The sequence below is a fragment of the Leopardus geoffroyi genome, chromosome A2 (assembly GCF_018350155.1).
Source record: "Leopardus geoffroyi isolate Oge1 chromosome A2, O.geoffroyi_Oge1_pat1.0, whole genome shotgun sequence".
Lineage (NCBI taxonomy): Eukaryota > Metazoa > Chordata > Mammalia > Carnivora > Felidae > Leopardus > Leopardus geoffroyi.
Window position 1 is genome coordinate 55,650,017 of NC_059331.1, and position 21,683 is coordinate 55,671,699.

Genomic DNA, 21,683 nt, shown 5'->3' on the forward strand with positions numbered 1-21,683 from the left:
AAAGCACAAGAAGCGCCCGATGCACAGCTCCTGTTCCTGCGCTCCATGGATGTGGAGTGCCCGCCAGGCTATACAGTCAGCACCCTCTGTAGCCAGGCACAAACAGCAGCTGCTCCACTGTCCTCTGCCAGCCCACAGGAGGAAAGGCAAAACTTGCATAAGGTGGCTCCTTCAGACAGAGGCAGCACTCTGAACCAAGATGAGTGGGAACCATCCCAATAAACACTTTTTTTTTAATAAGAAAAAAAGTAAAAGAAAAAGGAAGTGAAATAGCATGTGATCAGAAGTAAGGGGACTGTGTAGCTACGCAAACTACACCTTGCATAACTCCAGGGACTGCAGCACAAAGTGGCTCCAATTTAGGTTTTAGAACTAGATTGGCTTGGCCTTTTCCTCCTCACGTGTACAATGAAGATGCTGACTTACACCTGGACCACTGAAGTCTCTAGGATCCGATGCCCCTCCGGCCTCCTCTCCTTGGCTCACTCTCCTCTAGCCCACTGGCCTCCTTGCTGACCCTTGACTGGGTGAAACTGCTCTTACTTCAGAGCCTCTGCACAGGTTCCAACTGCCTGGACAAATGCTGTTTTGCCAATTCCCAACAGGACCATCTCCCTCCAGCTCTTTAGATGTCTGCTCAAACATTACTTCTTTGGACACACTTTCCCTGAGCCCTTCTGGTGTTCCTCCTTCTCTCCTGCTGCTGTCATGCCCCATCACCTTACCCTCCATGTCTATAGTACTTAGCATTGTGGATTCCCTTTGTTTTGTTCAGTCCTCTATTTACATGGCCTGGCACTCAGCAGATGTTTGATCACAATTTTTAATTGATTGAATTAAATTATTTCACATCTCCTGAAAAGTACTTAGGGAGAAAAAGAGCAGGGATACTTGGAATAAGATGAATGAGTGATGAACTGGCCTCCAATACTGCATCCACTTCTGTGACTTGTGCAACTGGTGCCCGTGATGTGTCGGTAACATTCCAGACACTATTCTAGGCTGTTTATACAAATGCTTTCCAATCCTTACTGCTGACCTTAAGGCAGATGTAATTTGCCCAGCTGGTACATGGCACAGCTGGGATTTGAAGCCAGGTTCATGACTCCACACTTCCAGACTTTATGGTCAGTTTTCCAACTCACCAAGGGCAACACTGTGGAGGTCCTGTCAACACCCAGGGCCCAGATCCCCACAGTCCTGTAGGTGGGTGGGAGGGGAGGCAAGAAAAAAAAATTCCTTTGGAGTAATCAGTATCAGGAACTACAGTGGGGTGTGTTGCTTCCACACCTAGCAAGCTTCTAGAAGCAGCCAAGAAAAGAAGAATCTACATGCTCTGGGTATTAAGAGTGAGCAATGGATCTAAAAGGAATTTAAAACACTTGGCTTTGGCTTCCTCATTTCTTGGTGCTAGTTTTCCGTTAGGTATCTACAGCTAGTACATATCGCTATTCTCAGGTAAATGGTAATGGAGACAAGATGGCTAGAAGGGCAGAAAAGTGGGAAGCATTGTCCAATTTATAGGGAAGACACCGCAAGTATCTGGAAAACAATGTGCGAAGTTCACCTTGGAAGTATCATTTGGATAAAGAAGTGTGTTTGTAAATACATGGGTGTGTATGCATGTGTGTATGGATATTGTTCAGCCATAAGAAGGAAATCTTGTCATTTGCAACATGGATGGACCTTGGGGGAGTTACGCTAAGTGAAATACACCAAAGACAAACACTCCATGGCTACCACTTATATGTGGAAACTGAAAGGAGAAAAGAAAAGAAAAGAAAAGAAAAGAAAAGAAAAGAAAAGAAAAGAAAAGAAAAGGAAAGGAAATGGAGAAAGAAAGAAAGAAAGAAAGAAAGAAAGAAAGAAAGAAAGAAAGAAAAAGGAAGGAAGGAAGGAAGGAAGGAAGGAAGGAAGGAAGGAAGGAAGGAAGGAAGGAAGAAAGAAAGAAAGAAAGAAAGAAAGAAAGAAAGAAAGAAAGAAAGAGAAAAGTCAAACCTTTAGATAATAGAAAGGTGGTTGGCAGGGGCCAGGGGTGGGGGAAACAGGGAGAGGTTGGTAAGAGTACAAACTTTCAGGTATAAGATGAGTAAGGCCTGAGGATCTAATGTAAAACACGGTGGCTATAGTTGATAACACGACATTGTATAACTGAAACTTGACTCAGAGAGTCGAACTTAAAAGTTCTTACAAAAAAAAAAAAAAAAAAGATAAATATGTGAGGTCATGGATGTATTACTTATCTAGGTGGTGAGAATCCTTTCACAACTTATACATAAATCACCACAGTGCACACTTTAAGTGTCTTGTAATTTTTTCAATTACATTTTCATAAAGCTGGAGGAAAAAGTACTACTTGCCCCTCCACTAACAGTGCTGTTACTGGTTTTCCTGTGGTTCAATTACTCACTCAGCATTTACTGAGGACAAACTCTTGGCCAGGCCCCATGCCAGAGGTGGTGAGTGCCCGATGTCTGCTCATAAGCAGGAACTTGTCTGGTGGGGCTCAGTGTTCTTCACTCACCTCAAGCAAGTAACCTGTCTGCCTCTGAGCTCCACAGACCCCAATACCCACTCTCAGCCTCATCCCTTCCTGTGTGGCAGGTCCCATACCTAACTCCCAGAGGAGACTCCAGCTGCCATCAGGCCCCCTCAGGGAACAAGTTTAAGCTCCACCCACACTGACTCCTCCTCGGGATTCTCCAGAGCCTCCAACTAGATTCCAGAGTAATGGCTTCAAATCATACAGTCTCCACTATAAGGTGTGTTTCAAGAAGTTTTACCAATAATCAAGTAAATCAAAGGAGTTTTCTATCAACCAGGAGGCTCCAAGTTCTATGTCAGGCACCTTTTGTCTGCAGTTCCCACTCACCCCTTCCTCTGGTTCCCTTTAGAGAACGACTACCCCCCCCCCCACCCCAAACCCCAAGCTCAGACCATATGGCTCAGGTGGGGAAAATCTGGCTTAGTTTCAGGAGGGACATGTGGCTCAGGCCTGGCCAATCAGAGCCTTATGTTCTCATAGCCCTAATGACTGGCCAGGGACCAGAACACAAACCAATCTCAAGGGAGAGCACTGCCATTGGCAGGTCGGTTGTTAAGCCTGGATCTGCTACAGGGGAGGGCTTGCCCACATAGTTGAGTGGAGCTGGGTGACAGAAACACCAACTGAGCCTCTTGATCCTGCCAGGATGAATCCCGGAATTTTTAGTTCCTTTCCCTGTCCAATACAGAGGAGTATTGCTCTACAGGTGACAATTGCTCACAGTGGAACATTCCTCTCATTCTGGCTACAGGCTAAGAACACTGTGGGCAATAGGTATTATTTATAATAAAAGGGTGTATGGAACCAGTTTCTCTCTTGGTGTACAGAAAGATAATACCTTGAGTTTATGTAGATCTTTAAAAGTCACTATTGGAGATGTGTGAAAATTTGTAGCTGATGATTTTAGTCTAAATTGAGATACTCAAGTTACTTGGGTTTCAGTTTGAGCACGTTTTGTCTGAAAGAGAAATGCGTAATCCTAAATTTTGTCAGTCCACCCTCCTTTGTATGAGGCAATAATTCATAACAATCTCTTTCAGGAAACCACCAAGACAGGGATCTAGGTATGGCATCTGCTTGAGAGGCTTCCAAAGGAGATGGTCAAGAGGCTCGACTTGAGCTATGTGACACCACATTGCAGAAGCCTCATCACCAGCTCCAGTGACCACGGCCGTCCAGCTGGCTGGAGCTCCAAGTGCTGTGCAGCCTAGGAGTCCAAGGCATGGCTCCAAGGTGCCCTCTGACTGCATAAGCCCTCAGAGGGCAGCCCTGTGCAGCCCTGTAGAGGAAGCCTTGACGTGGAGGGCTGTGGCAGGATGCTGCCTGAGCTGCCCGGGTGCAGACTGAGTCCCAGCTCCAACCCTCCAGGCAGGTAGCCTAAACCACAGAAGGGCTCACAAAACCCACCCTGCTTCCTCCTCCTCCGTCTGGTAACGTGTAAATGGTTACCCTGCAGCTGATCTTTTATTGCCCTTCTTCCTGTATCTTAACAGCTAGGAGCTAAGTGGACATTTGTATGTCACATCAGTTTTATGGGCACACGAAATTAACTGTGTCAGATTTTAAGGGCCACGGTTTTTAGAAACCTACGTGTGTACACAACAGCCCTCACACCAAAAGTTCTAGTGTAAAAAAAGTTCTATCACTTCTAGGAGAAAAAAGAGAAAGATGGCCAAGAATAAAGTAGTATCCAGGAACTAACCATGGATATTGGAAGCCACTAAAAATAAAACACAAGCTCAGGAAGAACTGGAGGGTGTGGCAGAGCAAGAGGGCCAGATGCTCCAGTCACCCCGTGGCTGTGGGAGACATCAGGAGCAGTGCACTACCCTGAGCCAGAGTCTCCACAGCACGCCCGTCTCCGCACACACACACACACGTAGGAGTCCAGCAGATTCACATCCCACCGTCTAGTGCTAGCTGTGGGGCCACAGGCAAGCAATGCAAGCTCTTGGAGCTTCGGTTTGAAGAGCTATTGTAGGGATTGAAGAGGGATATACATACAAGCTGCTTCTGCCTGATGCCCCTTTATGGCAATCATTACTGTGCAGTATCACCAGCAGCAGCATCTAGGCCAAGAGTTTTACTTGGAAATGGTGATCCAAAGTATCTGCCATTCGCCACCACAGAACCACAGGTCCTATTTTTCCAATATTGAACGGGTTGATGTAAACAGGTTACCCTCTGGGACTACTGAGGCCTAAGGACAAAGTGTGGGGTGAGCAAAAGCGAAGGTAGGTTCTCTCCTGTCTCCTCACATAAGATAAAACCTGGCAGCTTGCTCACACTCGTCTTCCTCTTCTCCATTAACTTGCAGGGACAGGTACAATAAATAATGAAAACGAAACCTTTTTACAGTGTTTACCAGAAACATCTTTCTTGCACATGGCTGAAAATACTGTGCATATGTTAGCATATTGTGCTTGATGATGGACTAACACACACATTCAGCATATTCACAGGCAAGCTATCCACACATCAGACTTTCTACATTTCAAAATGGTACAACCTACTTGGTAGAGAACGTCAGGTTCTAAGTCCTGTCTAAATAAAGTCTGAGAAACTGCCACACATACATGTACTTTCCTCTCTCTTTCAAGCATTAAGTGCTGACTGACTGAAGCTAGAAATAAAAAGAGCTTTGCTTTTTAGCCACTGTGTTTTATTGTGCTACTGAGATATGTTGCTGAAGACCTCTCATCACGAATGGCCCGTGATCCAAGAGCGGAAATATGTTCTTTGAGTCATTAAATATGTGTGGCATTGGTAGATATGACGAGGCTGAACCACACAGGTATATAACCTCTGAAGCCTGACCTTAGAGATAAATCGGACCAAGCAGAAGTAACAGAAATCATGCTTCATGTTCATGGCAGTGTTAACATCTACAATGTCACAGTCCCACCACCACCAAGAACACCACCCACCCACCCACCCTGTTCTTTGGGCACTCTTTTTTGTGCTCTTATGGCATCCTGTACATGCATTATTCTATCTACCTCCCTGGCCTGCAACTGTTGGTTTAAAGAACTGCCTTCCCAGAGGATTTGAAGGAAGTATGCATATTGGCAAAACTAATTTTCAGTGGCCCACCTGGTGCCTCAAACCTAGGAGATGCACAGATGAGTGTATACAAGTAAAGTCAACATAAGATGTGTGTTTACTTTAAAGAGTTCGCATTAAAAAAAATTAAAAAAGGAAACATCAAATTCAATTTAAAGGAAAAAAAAAACCCAGAAATTGTCTGAGAAAACAACAGCAAATCAACTCCTGAAAAAGAGTTCTGCATCTTGGTGATCACATTTATTGAAAGGGTTGGAAAAAATAAAAATACTCTTTAGCTTAAGAATTTTTGAGTTATCTGCAAATCAACTCATTTCAGGAGTGCAAGAATCCTTGGTCATTTCTTAATGTCGAAATTAACGCAGGTTTCTCTTTTGAATGTCTTCTACATTTAAAGAGGCAATCATACAAAGTCTCCTATATTCCATAACACGATAAATTCTTTGTTTCAGCCAACTCTTAATGGAGGGGCAACTAGAACAACACCATCTCCCCGGACAAAGAGCATCGGAATATTCCGTTTTGTTGACTGGAAGAGGAAAAAAACAAAACAAAACACAACACATTTATACAAATATGTAGTAGTATTATTTATTTTTTGAGAAATTGACAACAACAAAACCCACACAGACGCATCATAACACAACTGATTTAAAAACCTCATCACTCACTTACCTTTGTAGCACAAAGAACCACTTTATTAACTGTTTACTTTTCCAGGATGTCAATAATTGGGGCAAAGATTAGAGCATTCACCAAAACCCACGTTCCTCCTCTTCCTAGCACAGAGCTAGACTACATTACTCACACTTCCTTACAACCTGGTGCAGCCCTGAGACTGGTTTTGACCAATGGGAAGTGAAAAGAAGTGACTGACTCACCCACAAGCCTCCCACGAATGCCCCTCTATGGTCTTCCTCCCATGACTAGCCGGACTCAGATAATGAACTCTGGAGATGGCAGAGCCGTAAGACAGAGGAAGCCTGGGCCCTTGCTTAAGTACCTGGAAGAAAGCTATCATGCTGAACTAAAACTCCACTCAGGACTGTTATGTGGGTGAGAAATAAAATTCTGCTGCTGTACTGAGCCGTTACATGTTGCTCCTGTGTCCTACTACTGCGCTCACATATGTGGAACAAATACCTTGGGGCACTAGCCTATAGGTGGAGCCTTAGGCAGTAAGGAAACAGATATGGAATACAAATATTTGAAATCCTCTTATGCCTGGAGAAAACATTAGGTAAAAATGTTGCCTGCAAAGGCTTGGAAGGTAGCCCAAGGGCCTCCCTAACCTACAGGTTCTAGGGGAAGAGGTTGGAACAAGCCAAATTGCTATTAACCTGATAGTTGCTATTAACCTGATACATTCAGCAAGGCAGTAAGAGATGAGCCCAGGTAAGAACTAGCTGGTTTTCAAGCAGAGATCACAAGAAATAGGACTCACAGGGTTTGAAAAGCCAACAGTTTTTAGATCCCAAACTATAGACAATGAACAGGCACAAAAGCTTTGCGGACTGAAGCCCAGCAAACCTTCTCAGTTAAACAAACTCAGCCCTGAGGCAAGAATTAGTTTAAGTGTGCTGCTTTCCCACCCAAATTTACTTTAGCAAATGGCCTAAGGGTGGGAAGAACAGTGGGAAGGAACTAAAATAAATAAAGGCATCTATAGGCTATGTGTAGGCAAGAATGTTGAGGTTACTGGCCCATAGAATTGATTGGAAATGAACAGATCAGATGCACACAACGTCCTAAGCTTTTAAAGAAATTGCAGGCAAAGAAACAGCCTGGCTAAAAAAGCTTTTGACTATTTTTCAGTCTTCCAGCATAAGCAAGTACTTGGCTGTGAAAGCTGAAGCCCCCATTTAGGGTCGCCAGATTTAGCAAATAAAAATATAGAGTGCTCAACTACATTTGAATTCTAGATAAATAGAAGAGAATTTTTTTTTTTGGTCTAAGTATGTCCCAAATATTACATGGGACACACTTGACCTAAAAGCCATTAGTTCAAATCCTAGGACAGGGAACATTCACACCTCCCCAGGGGATTCTGCTGTATGTTTCCATTCTTCCCTTTTCCGAAGGCAGGTTTTTTTGGTTTGTTTGTTTTTGGTGAAAATTCTGTCCCTGTTCCGCTATAATGGCTGTGGGAGGGGCAATAGTAATTAATTCCTCCTTTTCAGGTTCTAGGAATCTATACCACAAGTGGATCTGACAGAGAGAACAAAAATATTAGTAACAGTTGTCACAGAGAGCAAGATGCAGTAATGACACACTGGAATCAATTTGAAGAATCAACTGAATTAGTTACTCATCAGTGTGACTGAAAGAGAGAAGTCCAAGAAAATTCTGAGATTTATGGTCTAAACAACAGAAAATCATGCACTGAGGATAGGGAACTGAGAATGATCTCATTTTGAAGGTGAAGAACACCTTCAAAGGAATTTACTTTTAGATGTACTGAGTTCAAGATAATATCCAATGTGAAAACATTTTCAATTAGAATACTGCGTATGAAAGAGTGAAGCTCAGAAAAGGAAACAAACTGGAGAGACAGACTGATCCACAATCATGACAGCTACCAGTCACCACATGCCATGGCTTTACACATACCAAGTTCAGTGCCTCCTGTTATAATCCTGGGAGGCAGGCACAGTTACTGTCATCTTACAAAAGAAGTCCCCTAAGGCTTAGGAAGTTTCTATAACTTGCTCAAGGTCATGAAACTAACCACTAGCAGCAAAAATATGACCCCAGATCTGTGAAGAGCTCAAGCTTTGGTGCTGTACTGATTACGGTTACAGACTCCTAGTTACTAAATGACATCACACCTCTGAGGGGAAAAAGAGACACATAGGTTAAAAAATTCAAAACCCATGTTCAGAAGGAGAAAGAAAATTTGCAAAGGAGTCAGCAGTCGTTGAAGACAGAAGGAAAGCCAGGATAAAGCAGAAATACAAAAACCATAAAAGGCTAACAGATGAACACTTACTATGTGCCTGTCACTAACCTGAAGGCTTTTCATGTAACCTCAGTGAATCCTAAATAGCTATATAAAGTGGGTCCTACTACCATCCCCATTTTACAGACAAGGAGACTTAGTCACAGACAGATTGCGTAGTTTGATACGATTAAATAGCTGGCAAGCAAGGTAGTCAAGATTTAATTCCAGTCCTGCAATCTGAGTCTATTATTTTAAACCACTATACTCTAGAAGGGTCAAAGACTGGCCTTTCAAATACTTAAAAGACATAGGTGATTTCCTTTTTTTTTTTTTTTTTTTCACATTGAACAATGAAATGTGCCAACATTCAGAAGATCTGCATAGCTCCACGAACTAATAGTTTCCAAATGACCAGTGCTCGATGTCACAGAATCACACAATGTAAAAGATCCATTAAAAGGACAAGGTAGTGGGGCACCTGGGTGGCTCAGTCGGTTAAGCATCCAACTTTGGCTCAGGTCATGATCTCACAGTTTGTGAGTTTAAGCCCCATGTCGGGCTCTGTGCTGACAGCTCAGAGCCTGGAGCCTGCTTTGGATTCTGTGTCTCCCTCTCTCTCTGACCCTCCCCCACTTGCACTGTCTCTCTCACTCAAAAATAAATAATTTAAAAAAACAAAAAAAAAAAAAGAACAAGGCAGACCAATGAATTTGCATATAGTAAGAGTATGAAAAGTTCAATGATGTGGTCTCAGATTCCACACTGCAATTAACCTTTAAGAAACTACCACTTGTTGAGTTTTAATGTAGCATCAAACGCGAATACCCACAAAAAATACTCCTCCCTTTTGTAACTACCCGTGAGGAAGGATTTTCAACTATGACATATCATAACAGATTACATGCAGAAAAAGATGTGAAAATCTAGATTTCAATTAAGCCAAGCATTAAAGAAATCTGCAAAAAGGTAAAACAAAGACACTTCTAAGTATTTTGTCCTGTAGTTGATGTTACTTAAATCAACATGTAATAGGCTCACTATTACGGAGTTAGTGTTTTTAAAATTTCTCCGTTTTAGTTTTTATTAATTATTGATAGCTTAAATTCACATCAAACAAGGAACACTGTCCAGCATTACTCTTACAGACTAACACACATGAGCATCTTAAACTGACATGTATCAGTGAATCCTGGCAACCGGATGAGGTCAGTGCTAGTATTCTTGCCTAACAATGAGGAACTTAAATCTGCCAAGTTAATTCACTGGCCCAACATAACCCAGGTGGGACATGGCCACAACAGCACTATAAATTAGGTCCGTCTGACCCTAAAGTCTTGCTTTTGATTGCTATACTTTACTGGGTCCACAAGTAGGTGTCAAATCATGACGGGCTTTTTATAAATAAGTGTTACGCTGTTGGATGTTGAGAACATTTGACATTTTAAAAGTGAAGAACACAATTCCATGACTTACTTTATATATCTCCTCATAGGTTTCCTCATCAATTTCTATGGTAGTCACAGTCTCTTCCACATCTCCCAATATCATATTTAAATGCTGATCATAAGCCTGCAGTGGAAAGGTGAGCGATCAAGAAACTTAATCATCAAATAAAGGAACAATGAACAGAGCTTACGCACAATACTTATATCACACACTTTTATACACAAATAAAAAATAATTCTGCTGTGCTAATAAGCTGTTTCTTCACAAATTATTTCCAGTGACAAGTTAACTGACTTGATAAAAATACAAAGCTGTTTATATGGCCTAAAATGAATTTACTCAAAATAATTTGAAATTATTATTTTTTTAAAGCGTCTACCCTATTGGTCATCCAAGACAGTCACATCATTTATAATATTTATGAGAAAAAGCAAATTCATCACTTTTCAGTAGACTTCTTTCGATTCCCTCTGTAACAGCATGACAAGAGAGATACAGTGAAAGAAATACGATTCTTTGTGAAGAAGATGGCACTCCAGTCTCCCAAAGGTACAAGACAAGACCTCCCTGTGCTAAACTGAACACCACCGCGTGAAACCAGTAGAGCAATACCCGGCCCACGTAAAACCTAGCCAAAATAAACTGTGTTTGGCACCTGTAGGCTCAATCGATAAATGTTGCCATCCTGATAGGATAGCCTTAATCCAAACTCTAAAGCTCATGTATTTTACTAAAAGGTGAAACTCCAGGGGCCTTGTTCAGAACCCACTTATGCTTACTTCTTTTTTAAACATTTCTTTTATTTTGGGGCATCTGGGTTGCTCAGTTTGTTGAGTGTCTGACTTTGGCTCAGGTCATGATCTCACAGCTTGTGAGTTCGAGCCCCGCATTTGGGCTCTGTGCTGACAGCTCAGAGCCTGGAGCCTGCTTCAGATTCTGTGTCTCCCTCTCTCTCTCTGCCCCTAACCCACTCGCATTCTGTCTCTGTCTCTCTCAAAAATAAACATTAAAAAAAAAATTTTTTTTAAATAAAAAAAATTTATTTTTTATTTGAGGCAGGGAGGGAGGGAAGGGGGGAGGGAGGGAGAAGGAGGGAGAGGGAAGGAGGGAGAGAGAGAGAGAGAGACAGAATCTTAAGGAGGCTCCAAGCTCAGTGTAGAGCCTGACATGGGGCTCAATCCCACCACCCTGGGATCATGACCTGAGCTGAAATCAAGAGTTGGATGCTCAACCGACTGAGCTGCCCAGGTGCCTCTCACTCATGCTCACTTCTTACAAAGGGTTAAATGGTTTACCAGCTCACATCAAAATAAAAGTAACACATCAGCCACATAGCAGCCACTTCTAGCAAAGCATACCAACAAGAGCAAAAATCTATAGATGAGGGCCAGAAAACAAACAAAATGTTGGGGGCATTTAGTATAGAGGCAATGAAGTCTAGAAGGGAACTAAAGAAGCCTCCAAGAGCTAAGGCGACATATCTGTCCCAGGGTGTGTCTCCACATGCCACTGGCCCATATGTTTAAGCGCAATTCTCTTTTTCTTGGTAAAGTTGCCACTCTTCCATTTCCCGGGGTTCCTCTTCTCATAAAGCCAGCTGTATATCAAGATCACTGTCTTCCTAGGTCCCTGCTTTCTAAGTACAGGACACTCTTTACCTTTAGGTCTTATGGAAGGTGAAATCAAAGTACTTAAGAATGAGGCTGCAGTCAGATTGCCTAGGGTCATATCCTGGACCTTCCTTTAACTTAAGCAAGTAACTTCACCTTTCTAGGCCTGAGCTTCTTCAACTGCATAACCAGGCTAATTAGCGTCTACCTTGATAGGGCTGTTATAAAGGTTAAATGAGATATTACACACAAAACACTTATAATAAAAGCACCTGGAATGTAATTAATGCTCAACAAATATGAGCCGTTTTAAATCACTTTAAGGTAGAATGATGGTAGTAAAAACAATATATACAGGAGAGTGACAAGTTGTCAAGAAAAGACAAAACCTTCAGTATACTCTCTTTATGAATAAATAGGACCACTTCAAGGGACCAATCCTATAGAAATATGTACAGATATACACAAAGAAATATGCATAAAAATACATACTGCAGACTTATTTACGGCAGCAAGAAATGGAAAACAATCTAAAAACCACTTTTACAATACACAGAATTCTATGCAGTCCTTAAAAAGAATAAAGGAGGGGCGTCTGGGTGGCTCAGTTGAGCCTTCAACTCTTGATTTCAGCTCAGGTCATGATCCCAGGGTTGGGGGATCAGGCTCTGTGCTGAGCATGGAGCCTGCTTAAGATTCTCTTTTCCTTTGCCCCTCTCCCCAGCTCACGCTCATTCGCTCTCTAAAAAAAATAAAGCTGAATGGAGATTTTTATGCATTCATGATGAATAATTTCCAAGAAAGATTAAGTGAAAAAGAAAGCTGCTCAAAAATATGTATAGCAAGATCCCAGTTTTATTTACAGGTGGTGTATATAGTGCAAATACATGCGTGGGATCACATGTATATGTATTTATGTGTAAATATATAGAAAAGACCTAAAAGATCACAGACCCAATTTCTAAGTGGCTAGCAAAAGAAAAAAATGGGATTTCACCTTTTACTCTATGTACTTCTGCGCTATTTAATTTTTCTCACAAGAAAACGCAAACTTATGTACATATCAGTAACTGATAGAATGTTTAAATAAGAATGGAGAATAAATGCTATTTACAAATAAATAGAAAAAATGAAAGAAATGAAAATGTTCTTTAAAATTACATCATTTCTGTTAGAAAAAATATTAAAGAGGGGAATTAAATGCAGTTGTACTTGACTTGTAGAAATATGGGTGACCTTCCACCTTCTTATCTACATTCAAAATACTCTTCTACATCAGACAGTGTTTATATTTCAAGGGGGTAGTGGTAGGGAGGCATGACAGAGAATCTGATTTCAAGGTAATTTAATAAATTTACTTACATGTAATCTGCCTCGAAGCTCTCTGTCATTCCTCATTTTCACATAAATTCGCTCATCCAGGCTGAGCCTGATGAGATCCAGGGGCTCCTCTACGGTGTTGGTGGTTTGTTGCTGATGAAAGAAACAGGCTTAGTAATACAGTACTAGCGAGTGCAGTGTTCAAGTCATTGCTATCCTGTATGACGGTGGGCAAGTTACTTAAACCTCAATGCCTCAGTCTCAGACTCTGTAAAATGTGGATGATGATAGCGCCTACCTAATACTGTTGTTGTGAGGCTCAAAGGGCATATTATGAAAGCTTAAAACAGTGCCTGGATCACAGTGAGTGCTATGTAAGTGAAGGCTGAAACACACATACACAGGAAGGAGTTATACAGCAAAATAAGCATGTACTTTGTTCTCTCAAAATCCAAAGTGCCTGACCCAATTTCAGGGTACAGGAAGTCACTGTCTGGGACTTCAACCATACCTCAAATTTCATTTAGTGATTTGAAAAAAATTCATTTAATGATTACCACACACTAATCAGAATGCCAAGGAGAGATTCAATCTGGGGCAGGTTGAGTTTAGGGTGCCAACTGGCCACTAAGATGAATATATTTAGCAGGGAGTATTGAATACTGGTTGAAAGCACTAGCTTTGAAGTCAGGCAGTGTGTGTTCAACTCCTGAATCTGAAACTTGTGAATTCGGATAAAAAAAAAAAAAAAATCATTCCACCTCTGAGCATCAGCTTCCTTGTTTGTAAAATGAGGACGCCATAATCTTCCCTTCATGATACTTGCAAGGACTGGATGAACTAATGTATTAAGTTAACGTATTAAGTGTATTCACAATAGTAAGTGGCAAACTGAAAGTACTTAAAAATGGTTCTTGTTATTTCCAATTGAAGAACTGCTGGAAATATAGGTCCCAGAGAGATCAGGGCTAGGATGACTTGGGAGTCATCCAAATGCAAGGGATGGGTAGGCAGGAAAGTTGGTAAGATTATTCAAGGAGTTTCTTTGGTGAGTACATCAGGCCAGTGGCAGAATGCAACTGAAAGTTACAGGCTCTACAGTCTTAAAAAAGCTAGAATCTAGAAAAAAAAAAAAAAATCCTAACCTCAACTGGTCCTCAATCCCAATTAAACAGGTGATTGTCAAAGACCAGCTAACCAACTACTACATTACGGTAGAGTGGTCAGTCTCTGCCCTCAAGGAGTTCATTCTAGTGGGGAGAGGGGTATGAATAAATATATAGTAATACTACAAGAACAGACACACCACAGAGCCCTACTGCTCCTTTGGCTATAGTCTACAATACCCACTGTCCATACTTTTCATCCTGTAGCTTTAAATTTGCCTTTTCAAAGAAGCCTCCCTGATTAACCAATTCATTCGTTCAATAAATATTTGTTCAGGGTTTCCAGCACTGTTCTGAACCTGGAGGACAGAATGGTGAACAAAACCCTGCTCTTAAGGATCTCACATTCGAGTGGGGAAAGACAGACGTTGAACATCGAAGGGTCTACTTAATATGAACAAATAACATGCTACGAAAAAAAATAAAGCAGACTGGGAAAGAGTGCTATTTTATGCAAGCGGCCAGATAAATCCTCGTTGATGGTGAAATTTCAGGAGAATGCTAGGTTGTGGCCTGATCCACAAATATATCTTAGGAAGAGCATTTTCGGGAAAAGGAGAGAAGATGAGAAAGCCTGGAGGACCATCATATTATTTTATATACCAGGTCCTTGCTTGTTTTCTTCATGCCACATCACAGTTCCTACATATTGCAAGTTTGTTTACTCATCTGCCCTTCCAGAGAACATAAGCTCCAAGTGGGGACAGGGCTCACGTTTGTCAATGCCGGTGTCCCTGGTGCTTAGAACGGAGTCTAACCATACAAGTTGATGTTTACTACTCATTTGCTGAACGAGTAACAACCGTTGCGCTCATAATAGTAACTATTTAGCTTTATTATCACCTTTTCTATCAGAATCCCGACATCTCCGTGAGGCAGGCAGGGATAATCATTCCCATACCACTGATGAAGATGAGATACAAGGGAAAGGAAGTGACGAGTGTGAAGAATAATTAGTTTTCAGGCGGGCTTCCGAGGGGAAACCATCTCAGGGCGTGAGACAAAATTCGGAGGGGGCGCGGTTACCAAAGGGAAGATTAAAAGCCGTGATAACCTAGAAACAGGGCGGCATGAAGGCCACCTTTCGGTGAGCTTGGAGAAAGTAGCCCTGGGACGCAAAGCCGAACAGGGTGACGGCTAGCAGTGGAAAAGCCGCTCAGGAGTGAGCCCCTCAAAATACACTCACCTGGTCCACGTCGTCCGCCATGCTTCAAACCCTGCGCTCTTTCCTGCCTCTCGCGAGAGTACGCGAGCCGCTCGCGCGCCCCCCTCCCCCCGCCACTCTTTCCGGAAACGCGAAAATACAATGAGCCGGAAGTAGAGAGAAATTCGCTCTGCGCCGTCTTGCTTTGTACAGTTTGTATTGGTCGTTTGAGGCTGAGGCTGGGGCGGAGCTTCATCGGCGTAGACTTGGCCTATAAGGAAAGGGCTGGCGATGCCTCGCCCCGCTGGAGGCGGAGCTTGCGCTCCCATTCCCGCGGCTTAGTGCGTCAATCTCCGGGAGTCTTGCCTGGGCAACATGGTTCGGAAGCGTGCGGCTGGTAGGGAGCCGCAGGGACGTGAACCGTGCGGCCGGAAGGCCAAGGGCAAGAGCACGGCCCGGCGTGAGGAGAAGGAGGCGGGTGAGAGCGAGACCGAGCCGGACTTAGGGGTAGATGCTCATGCTCAAGGAGGGCAGGAAACAAGGTGCGGGGGTGGGGGTGGGGCTGACTTCTGGAGGTGAGGGGGCGGAGAATACCTTGTTTGCCTTGAGCGGAGCCGGCGTTAACGGCGGCCCGGGGAGGCGGGCGGTTGTGCCACTGCTTGGGTCCTCACCGACGTCGCTGTGCTTTAGTCCTCGGGAGGACTGATGCGCCCTGGGGGTTCCCCTGGGGCTCAACCTGACCATTGGCTCTCCGGCGTTGCCTCTTTCCTGCTCCCTGTTGCCCACAGGATGCTGTCCAGCCTCCTGCAGATGCAAAGGGCTGAATAGGGCAAAAGGCATTACAGTTGTTTTGTGGCCCCCAGAAGACGGATGGACCAGAGTGCTGTAATGTGCGGACTCCCAGAATAATATCTTCAGTTAAATCTCACTCCAGAGTTCCAGATTCGGATCCAACCTGACTTCTCCACCTGGATGTCGAATAGGTTTCTTATATTCGTCAAGGGCAAAGCAAAACTCTTGCTTTTCCCCTTTAAGCCTGTTTCTTCCCCACCTTTTCCCATTCAATAAATGATCCCTTCACCCACTTGTTAAAGCAAGCCTCTCCTTTTCATTACACATACACATCTAATCCGTCAGCAGGTTCTACCAATCCAACCTCAGAGCTGTATCTCAGATCCCTCCACTTCTCTTTATTTCCGTGGTTACAGCCCCTGCCTAAGCCACCATCACTTTTCATTTGAAGGACCACAGTTGCTTTACTGGTCTCCCTACTTCCCCACTTCTCTGCAATGGTTTTCCACCTGGCAGCCCAAATGATTAAAAAAAAAAAAAAAAAAAAATCAGATCGTGTCATGTTCCTACCTCAAACCTGTGGCTTCCCATTGCTCTTGGCCTAAAATCCAAATTCCTTACCATGGCCTGCAAGACCTTACATGATTTGGCTGCTGCTACTTCTGTTGTCTTTTAGGACTCTTTGCCAGATACCCTCCTTATTGGCTTCCTGTCTGTTCCTCAAATATGCCATGTTATTTCTCACCTTGAGCCTTTGCCTTTGATATTCCTTCTGCCTGCAATGTTCTCCCATGGCTCTAGGGTGGCTGATTTCTTCTGTTCCTTCACATCTGAACTTACACTGCTTTGAGTGTCTGATCTAAGGTGATCCTTACCAGGTACTCCTTCACAGGCCCTCACAGCCTCTGTTGCATAATGTAATGATCTTGTTAATTTATTTGCTTCCTTTTAGGGTAGCCCGTCTTACTACCATTTAAGTTTATGCAAATGTGTTTTAGTTTTTGCTGTGTCCTGTATTGTCCTCTCCCTCTTCCCTGCATATGCCAAGTGCTCAATAAATGTTTTCAATAATTGCATAGTGCATGCTGTAGAAGGGATTTCTGGCATTCCTAAAATAATCTGAATAGAAGTTTAGGTAACCAACAAGGACTCCTATGACACTAGGTTCAATACTATGATTATATAAGTTCAACATTCATTAGTAAACAGGCAAATGGAAGTCATTTCCAAACTTAGAAGGTAATTTACCCCACAGTTAATGCTGTGAGTTCCATTTTATTGATTTACTCATTCAGGTAATTTACCTTTACACAAAGGTAAATTGCCCTTTACACAAAGTATTCAAGACAATGATATTTTGGAAGAAGGTAGCAGGCTTTGTGGCTTTTGAAGGAACAATCAAGTTTGGAGAGATTGGGAAATGCTCTCTGAAGGAGATAACATTTGATCTGTGACTTTAAGGATGGGTAACATTTCAGCATATGGCTGTGAAAAGGGGTTGTTATTGCAGTCAGAGGGAATGTATTCTGAATATGTGGCACTTCAGGAGTTCGAAGTTTTAACCTGATGGAAATGCCACCTGCCTGGGTACCATTTCTTCCAGCTTAATACTTGATCTGGACTCCAGGTTGGTGCAACTTAGTAGTTATATGCACTGGTGCAAATTATTTTAGACAAATAGTTTACCTCTCTGAACCTCATCTCTGAAACAATACTACCTTTCAGGGTAGTTGTGTTTGCGAGCGAGCTAGAAGCATCTGCCACGGTCCACGTCAGGTAATCAGATGGGCTACCTTCTATCGGTTCGGCCTAGGTGTAGGTGAGGAAGCACCCACGCATGAGTCAGACCCTGCTAGCTAGAGGAGCTTGGCAGTAAGTTCTCTTCAAGGAAGAGTTACAATCTTTGCTGTGGTTGGGTCGAAGAACAGCCTCGTTGTGGATTGGGCTACAGTTCACACTGATATGATGACTTTACAGTATAGTTTCTGAGCACCTCATTGCATGCCAAAGAAGGTGACACTTGGCTGCTTTCAACGTTTAGGGACAAAGAAAACAGTCTTCCACATTATTTCCTGGTTTCTATTAGGGCATGTCTAATTTCTTTATGTTTCTTCCCTATGTTAATGCTTTCGTCACTGTAAATCATTAATTCCTTCAATAAATAATTTACTGAGCACCTGCTATGTCCAGGCACTGTTCTCAGTCCTGGAATTAATAGCAGTGAACAGGACAGTCACGATCCCTGTTCTCGTGATGCTTACAATCTGTGGGGGAGGTGGGGGGGGGCAGACAATAACAACTTAAATAAATTCATGCAGCGATAAGAGTTACGAAAAGAAGTAGAACAGGCAATAGAACTGCCATGGGGGTGAGGAAGAAGCAGCTAAGTCAGAACTGGTAGTCAAGGAAGGCTTCTTTGAGGAGGTGATTGATAGTTTGAACGAATTACTGAATGTCCTGAAGGAGCCATTCATAGGAAGTTCTGAGGGAAGGCAGAGGAAGCTGTAAGTTTTAACAACTTAGGAGGAAATGAAATGAGCTTGGCCGGTTGGCTGGACACAGTGAGTGGGGGGCGAGTGGTAGAAATTGAGGTGGGAGAGGTGGACAGGACTCTTAGTTTGGAGACCAAACTAAGTTTGTATTTTATTCTAAGCACTATGGGATGCCGCCGGCAGTTTTAAGCAGGTATTATTAAATCTCACTGGAAGGTCAAGTAGACCACGTGGTAATTCCTGCCTTTCTGAAATAACCACATTGGCCTCAAAGAGGCTGGTTAGGTAACTCTAGATCTTGGAGAGTGCTAGAAAGTAGCTCTCTGGATTCTCTGGGACCCAAAAAACCATAAAGAATAAAGAAAATAAATAAGCTATGTTTCTACCATCCAGAAAGAAGCACCACTGAATAGTGGTATATTTTGTTCAAGTTTGTTTTTCTAAGTAGTGGAAACCACACAGTAAAAACATATTTGCATGCTTAACATCTTATTAGATGTCATTTTCCTTTGTCTTAAAAGGTGACTGAATTACCTTACATTGTGTGACTGTACATAATTATTATGTCATGGTTGGGCATTCAGATTTTTAAAATTTGGGGGTATTACAGTAGCCACCCCCCCCCCGCCCCGCATCTGCAGGGATATGTTTCAAAGTCCCCCCTCCCCCACAACAGTGGATGCCTGAAACACAGTACTGAACCCTGTATATGCTGTTTTTTTCCTAGACTCCATACCTATGATAAAGTTTAATTGATAAAACTAGGCACAGTAAGAGATTGGCAACACTAATAATAGAAGTTCAAACAATATATTGTAATAAAAGTTAATGTTTGTTTATTTTTGATAGAGAGAGGGAGAGTGCGAGCAGGGGAGGGCAGAGAGAGGGAGACACAGAATCCGAACCCAAAGCAGGCTCCAGAGCCTGACGTGGGGCTTGATCTCACAAACCATGAGATCTTGACTTGAGCCAAAGTTAGATGCTTGCTTAACCTACTGAGCCACCTAGGTGCCCCAGCCTTCTAATTCTTATGTGAGATGATAAAATGCCTAACTGATGAGGTAAATAACAGGCATTGTGACGTAGCCTTAGGCCACTGTTGACCTTTAGGAGTTTGTCAGGAGGTTCGGTTGTTCCTCACTGCAGTTGAGCAGTGGGTTGAGTGGGAAACTAAAACCGTGGGTAAGGGGGGATTACTGTATGAATGATGATACTATGGGCATCTTTTTGATTCACAGTTTCTTTGTTTCCTTTCTTGCCCCCCTTTTAACTCCTCTAGCTCTCTCTTCAAAGCACAGAAACACAATTGTGTTTTTTAAGCAACCAAAAAAGTTTGGTGAGGAGGAAACCGTGCTTTTGAAGTATCCTCTCGCGTGCATTTTTAGATTAGTAAAAATGAAAGAGTTTCACATCTGTTTGTTTTACATCCATTCACAGAGGGCTAAGAAGCGTTAAAGATCCAGGAATTCTGACACCCTACTCAAACTGTGAAGTCATAAACCCTCAAGCAGCTTTTGGCCGTGGAATAAGAAATGTCTCCAGATTCTAAATATTTTTGAAATTGTTTGTTTCCATTAAAATGTTCAAAACACAAGAATGCATAGAGTCCTTTTATAAAACATTCTAAACAAACTGATCAGTGATTTTATCTAGCATTAGAACATATGTTCCACTATAATGAGAAATTTATGAAAATTATGACCATCATAGGGTTTTTCCCCCATGCAAAAGTATATTCTTGGGGAATATAAGTATGTATCCATAGAGTCAGTAAGACAAACCATAAATGGAACGAATCAATCTGATTCTAGGTTAATATTGCTGCACCTCAATAAAGGCTAAAGTATTTTTGTTTTCCAAAATTAATTGAAGCAGAGTCATGCAAAGGCAAAGGAGGATTCTTTATTTCAGATTCAGGATTGATTATTTTTATGCACATGTTTGCAAAATAGAAGCTATCTTCCCCTGCCGTGTTACTATTTATTAAAAGTTGATTTACTGATACCTGTTAAGAAACAGACTGTGCTTCTAGATACCCTAATTTAACGAAAGCCAGCGGCTTGTGCCTTTTTTAAATTTCCCTTTAACAAAAACCAACAATGATCATTTTAAGGAAACAAAGGTATTTCTGAACTACTACTGTTATTCCAACCCTAAGTTTGCTGAGATGGTTGGTACATGAGTGCTTTTGGGTTAGATTGGAAAGGTTTCATAACTATGTTTTGAGCAGGGTTTGGTTGTGAAAGGTGGCGGGAACATGGATTAGTAGCAGTAGGGTTGTGGTAAAACTTGGACATGCTTATGAACTCCAAACATTTCACTTAGAAGTGAGTTATCCCTAAAATAAATAACTAGTCTTGGCAGGTAGTAAATAAACAAGGTGCTCATAGCAGGTTGATGTACTTTCCTTCCTGGATACTAGCTGCAGTTTGAGATTTGAAAGCTAGGTTTTTGAGTCATGTGGCAGTGTCTGTCGTCCCAGGAGGAGTAGAATAAAATGCTGGTAAGAGGAGTGAGTTTTTACTGTGAGTGCAGGTGTAAGTTGGAGTAGAGACAGAAGGCTGCAGGCTGGTTGCTGAACAGATGGGACGGTGACCCGGTGACGGAGATGTGGCCTGGAGAGAGGTGACAGAAAGGGGCTTTTCATCACGTGCCTGTGAAAACACACTGCCTCTGCCTTTCCTGTGTCCCTTACCTCATGTTCCATGTGGTCGTCTAGATGTCTTGCAAGATGAGAAACCTCTAAAGAGGAGCCTTCTCTCCAAAGTCTCACGAGAAACGAGGAAGAGAGGTTGCAGTGATCCCGGGGGCCCCGCACACAGTCCAGCCAAAAGGAAGGCGGCCAAGGTGACTGTTAAATCTGAAAATGCCGAAGTGAAGGATGAAGCTCTCAGCGATGGGGAGGACTTCAGGTGAGATGGCTGAGAAGCTTCCTGCCAGGTCTTGATTGCTGCCATCAGGGAGGTGTGAGTAATAAAACCTCCCCTTTTTTGCTCGTCACTAGGATCCGTGCAAAAGATGGGATCTTTAAACTCTTCCAGCTAGAGCTCAGACCACTAGTAAGATTCTTCTTAGCGGTTACAGTTGGCCGTTGAACAGCCAGGCTTGAACTGCAGGGGTCCACTTATACGTGGGTTTTGTGTGTGTGTGTGTGTGTGTGTGTG

At 42.6% G+C, this 21,683-nt stretch overlaps 2 protein-coding genes across 4 annotated transcripts in view; one reads left to right on the plus strand and one right to left on the minus strand.

Moving 5' to 3' along the window:
* Window positions 1–5,826: 5,826 nt before the first annotated feature.
* On the minus strand, window positions 5,827–15,409 carry LSM3 (LSM3 homolog, U6 small nuclear RNA and mRNA degradation associated). The gene is made up of 4 exons (XM_045493943.1): window positions 15,278–15,409; window positions 12,968–13,078; window positions 10,023–10,118; window positions 5,827–6,137 (listed from the first exon to the last, which is right to left on the minus strand). The coding sequence occupies exons 1-4, from the start codon at window positions 15,296–15,298 to the stop codon at window positions 6,057–6,059; spliced, it is 309 nt and encodes a 102-aa protein (XP_045349899.1). The 5' UTR covers window positions 15,299–15,409; the 3' UTR covers window positions 5,827–6,056.
* A 61-nt stretch (window positions 15,410–15,470) lies between these two features.
* XPC (XPC complex subunit, DNA damage recognition and repair factor) overlaps window positions 15,471–21,683 on the plus strand; it is a 28,878-nt gene continuing 22,665 nt past the window's right edge. For 2 of the 3 annotated variants that reach the window (XM_045493933.1, XM_045493934.1), the window contains exons 1-2: window positions 15,471–15,713; window positions 21,239–21,431. In XM_045493933.1, coding sequence (XP_045349889.1) covers window positions 15,611–15,713; window positions 21,239–21,431 — 296 coding nt within the window. In that variant the 5' untranslated portion in view covers window positions 15,471–15,610. The remainder of the gene's footprint in view (window positions 15,714–21,238; window positions 21,432–21,683) is intronic. The other variant, XM_045493935.1, reaches the window with a different exon arrangement.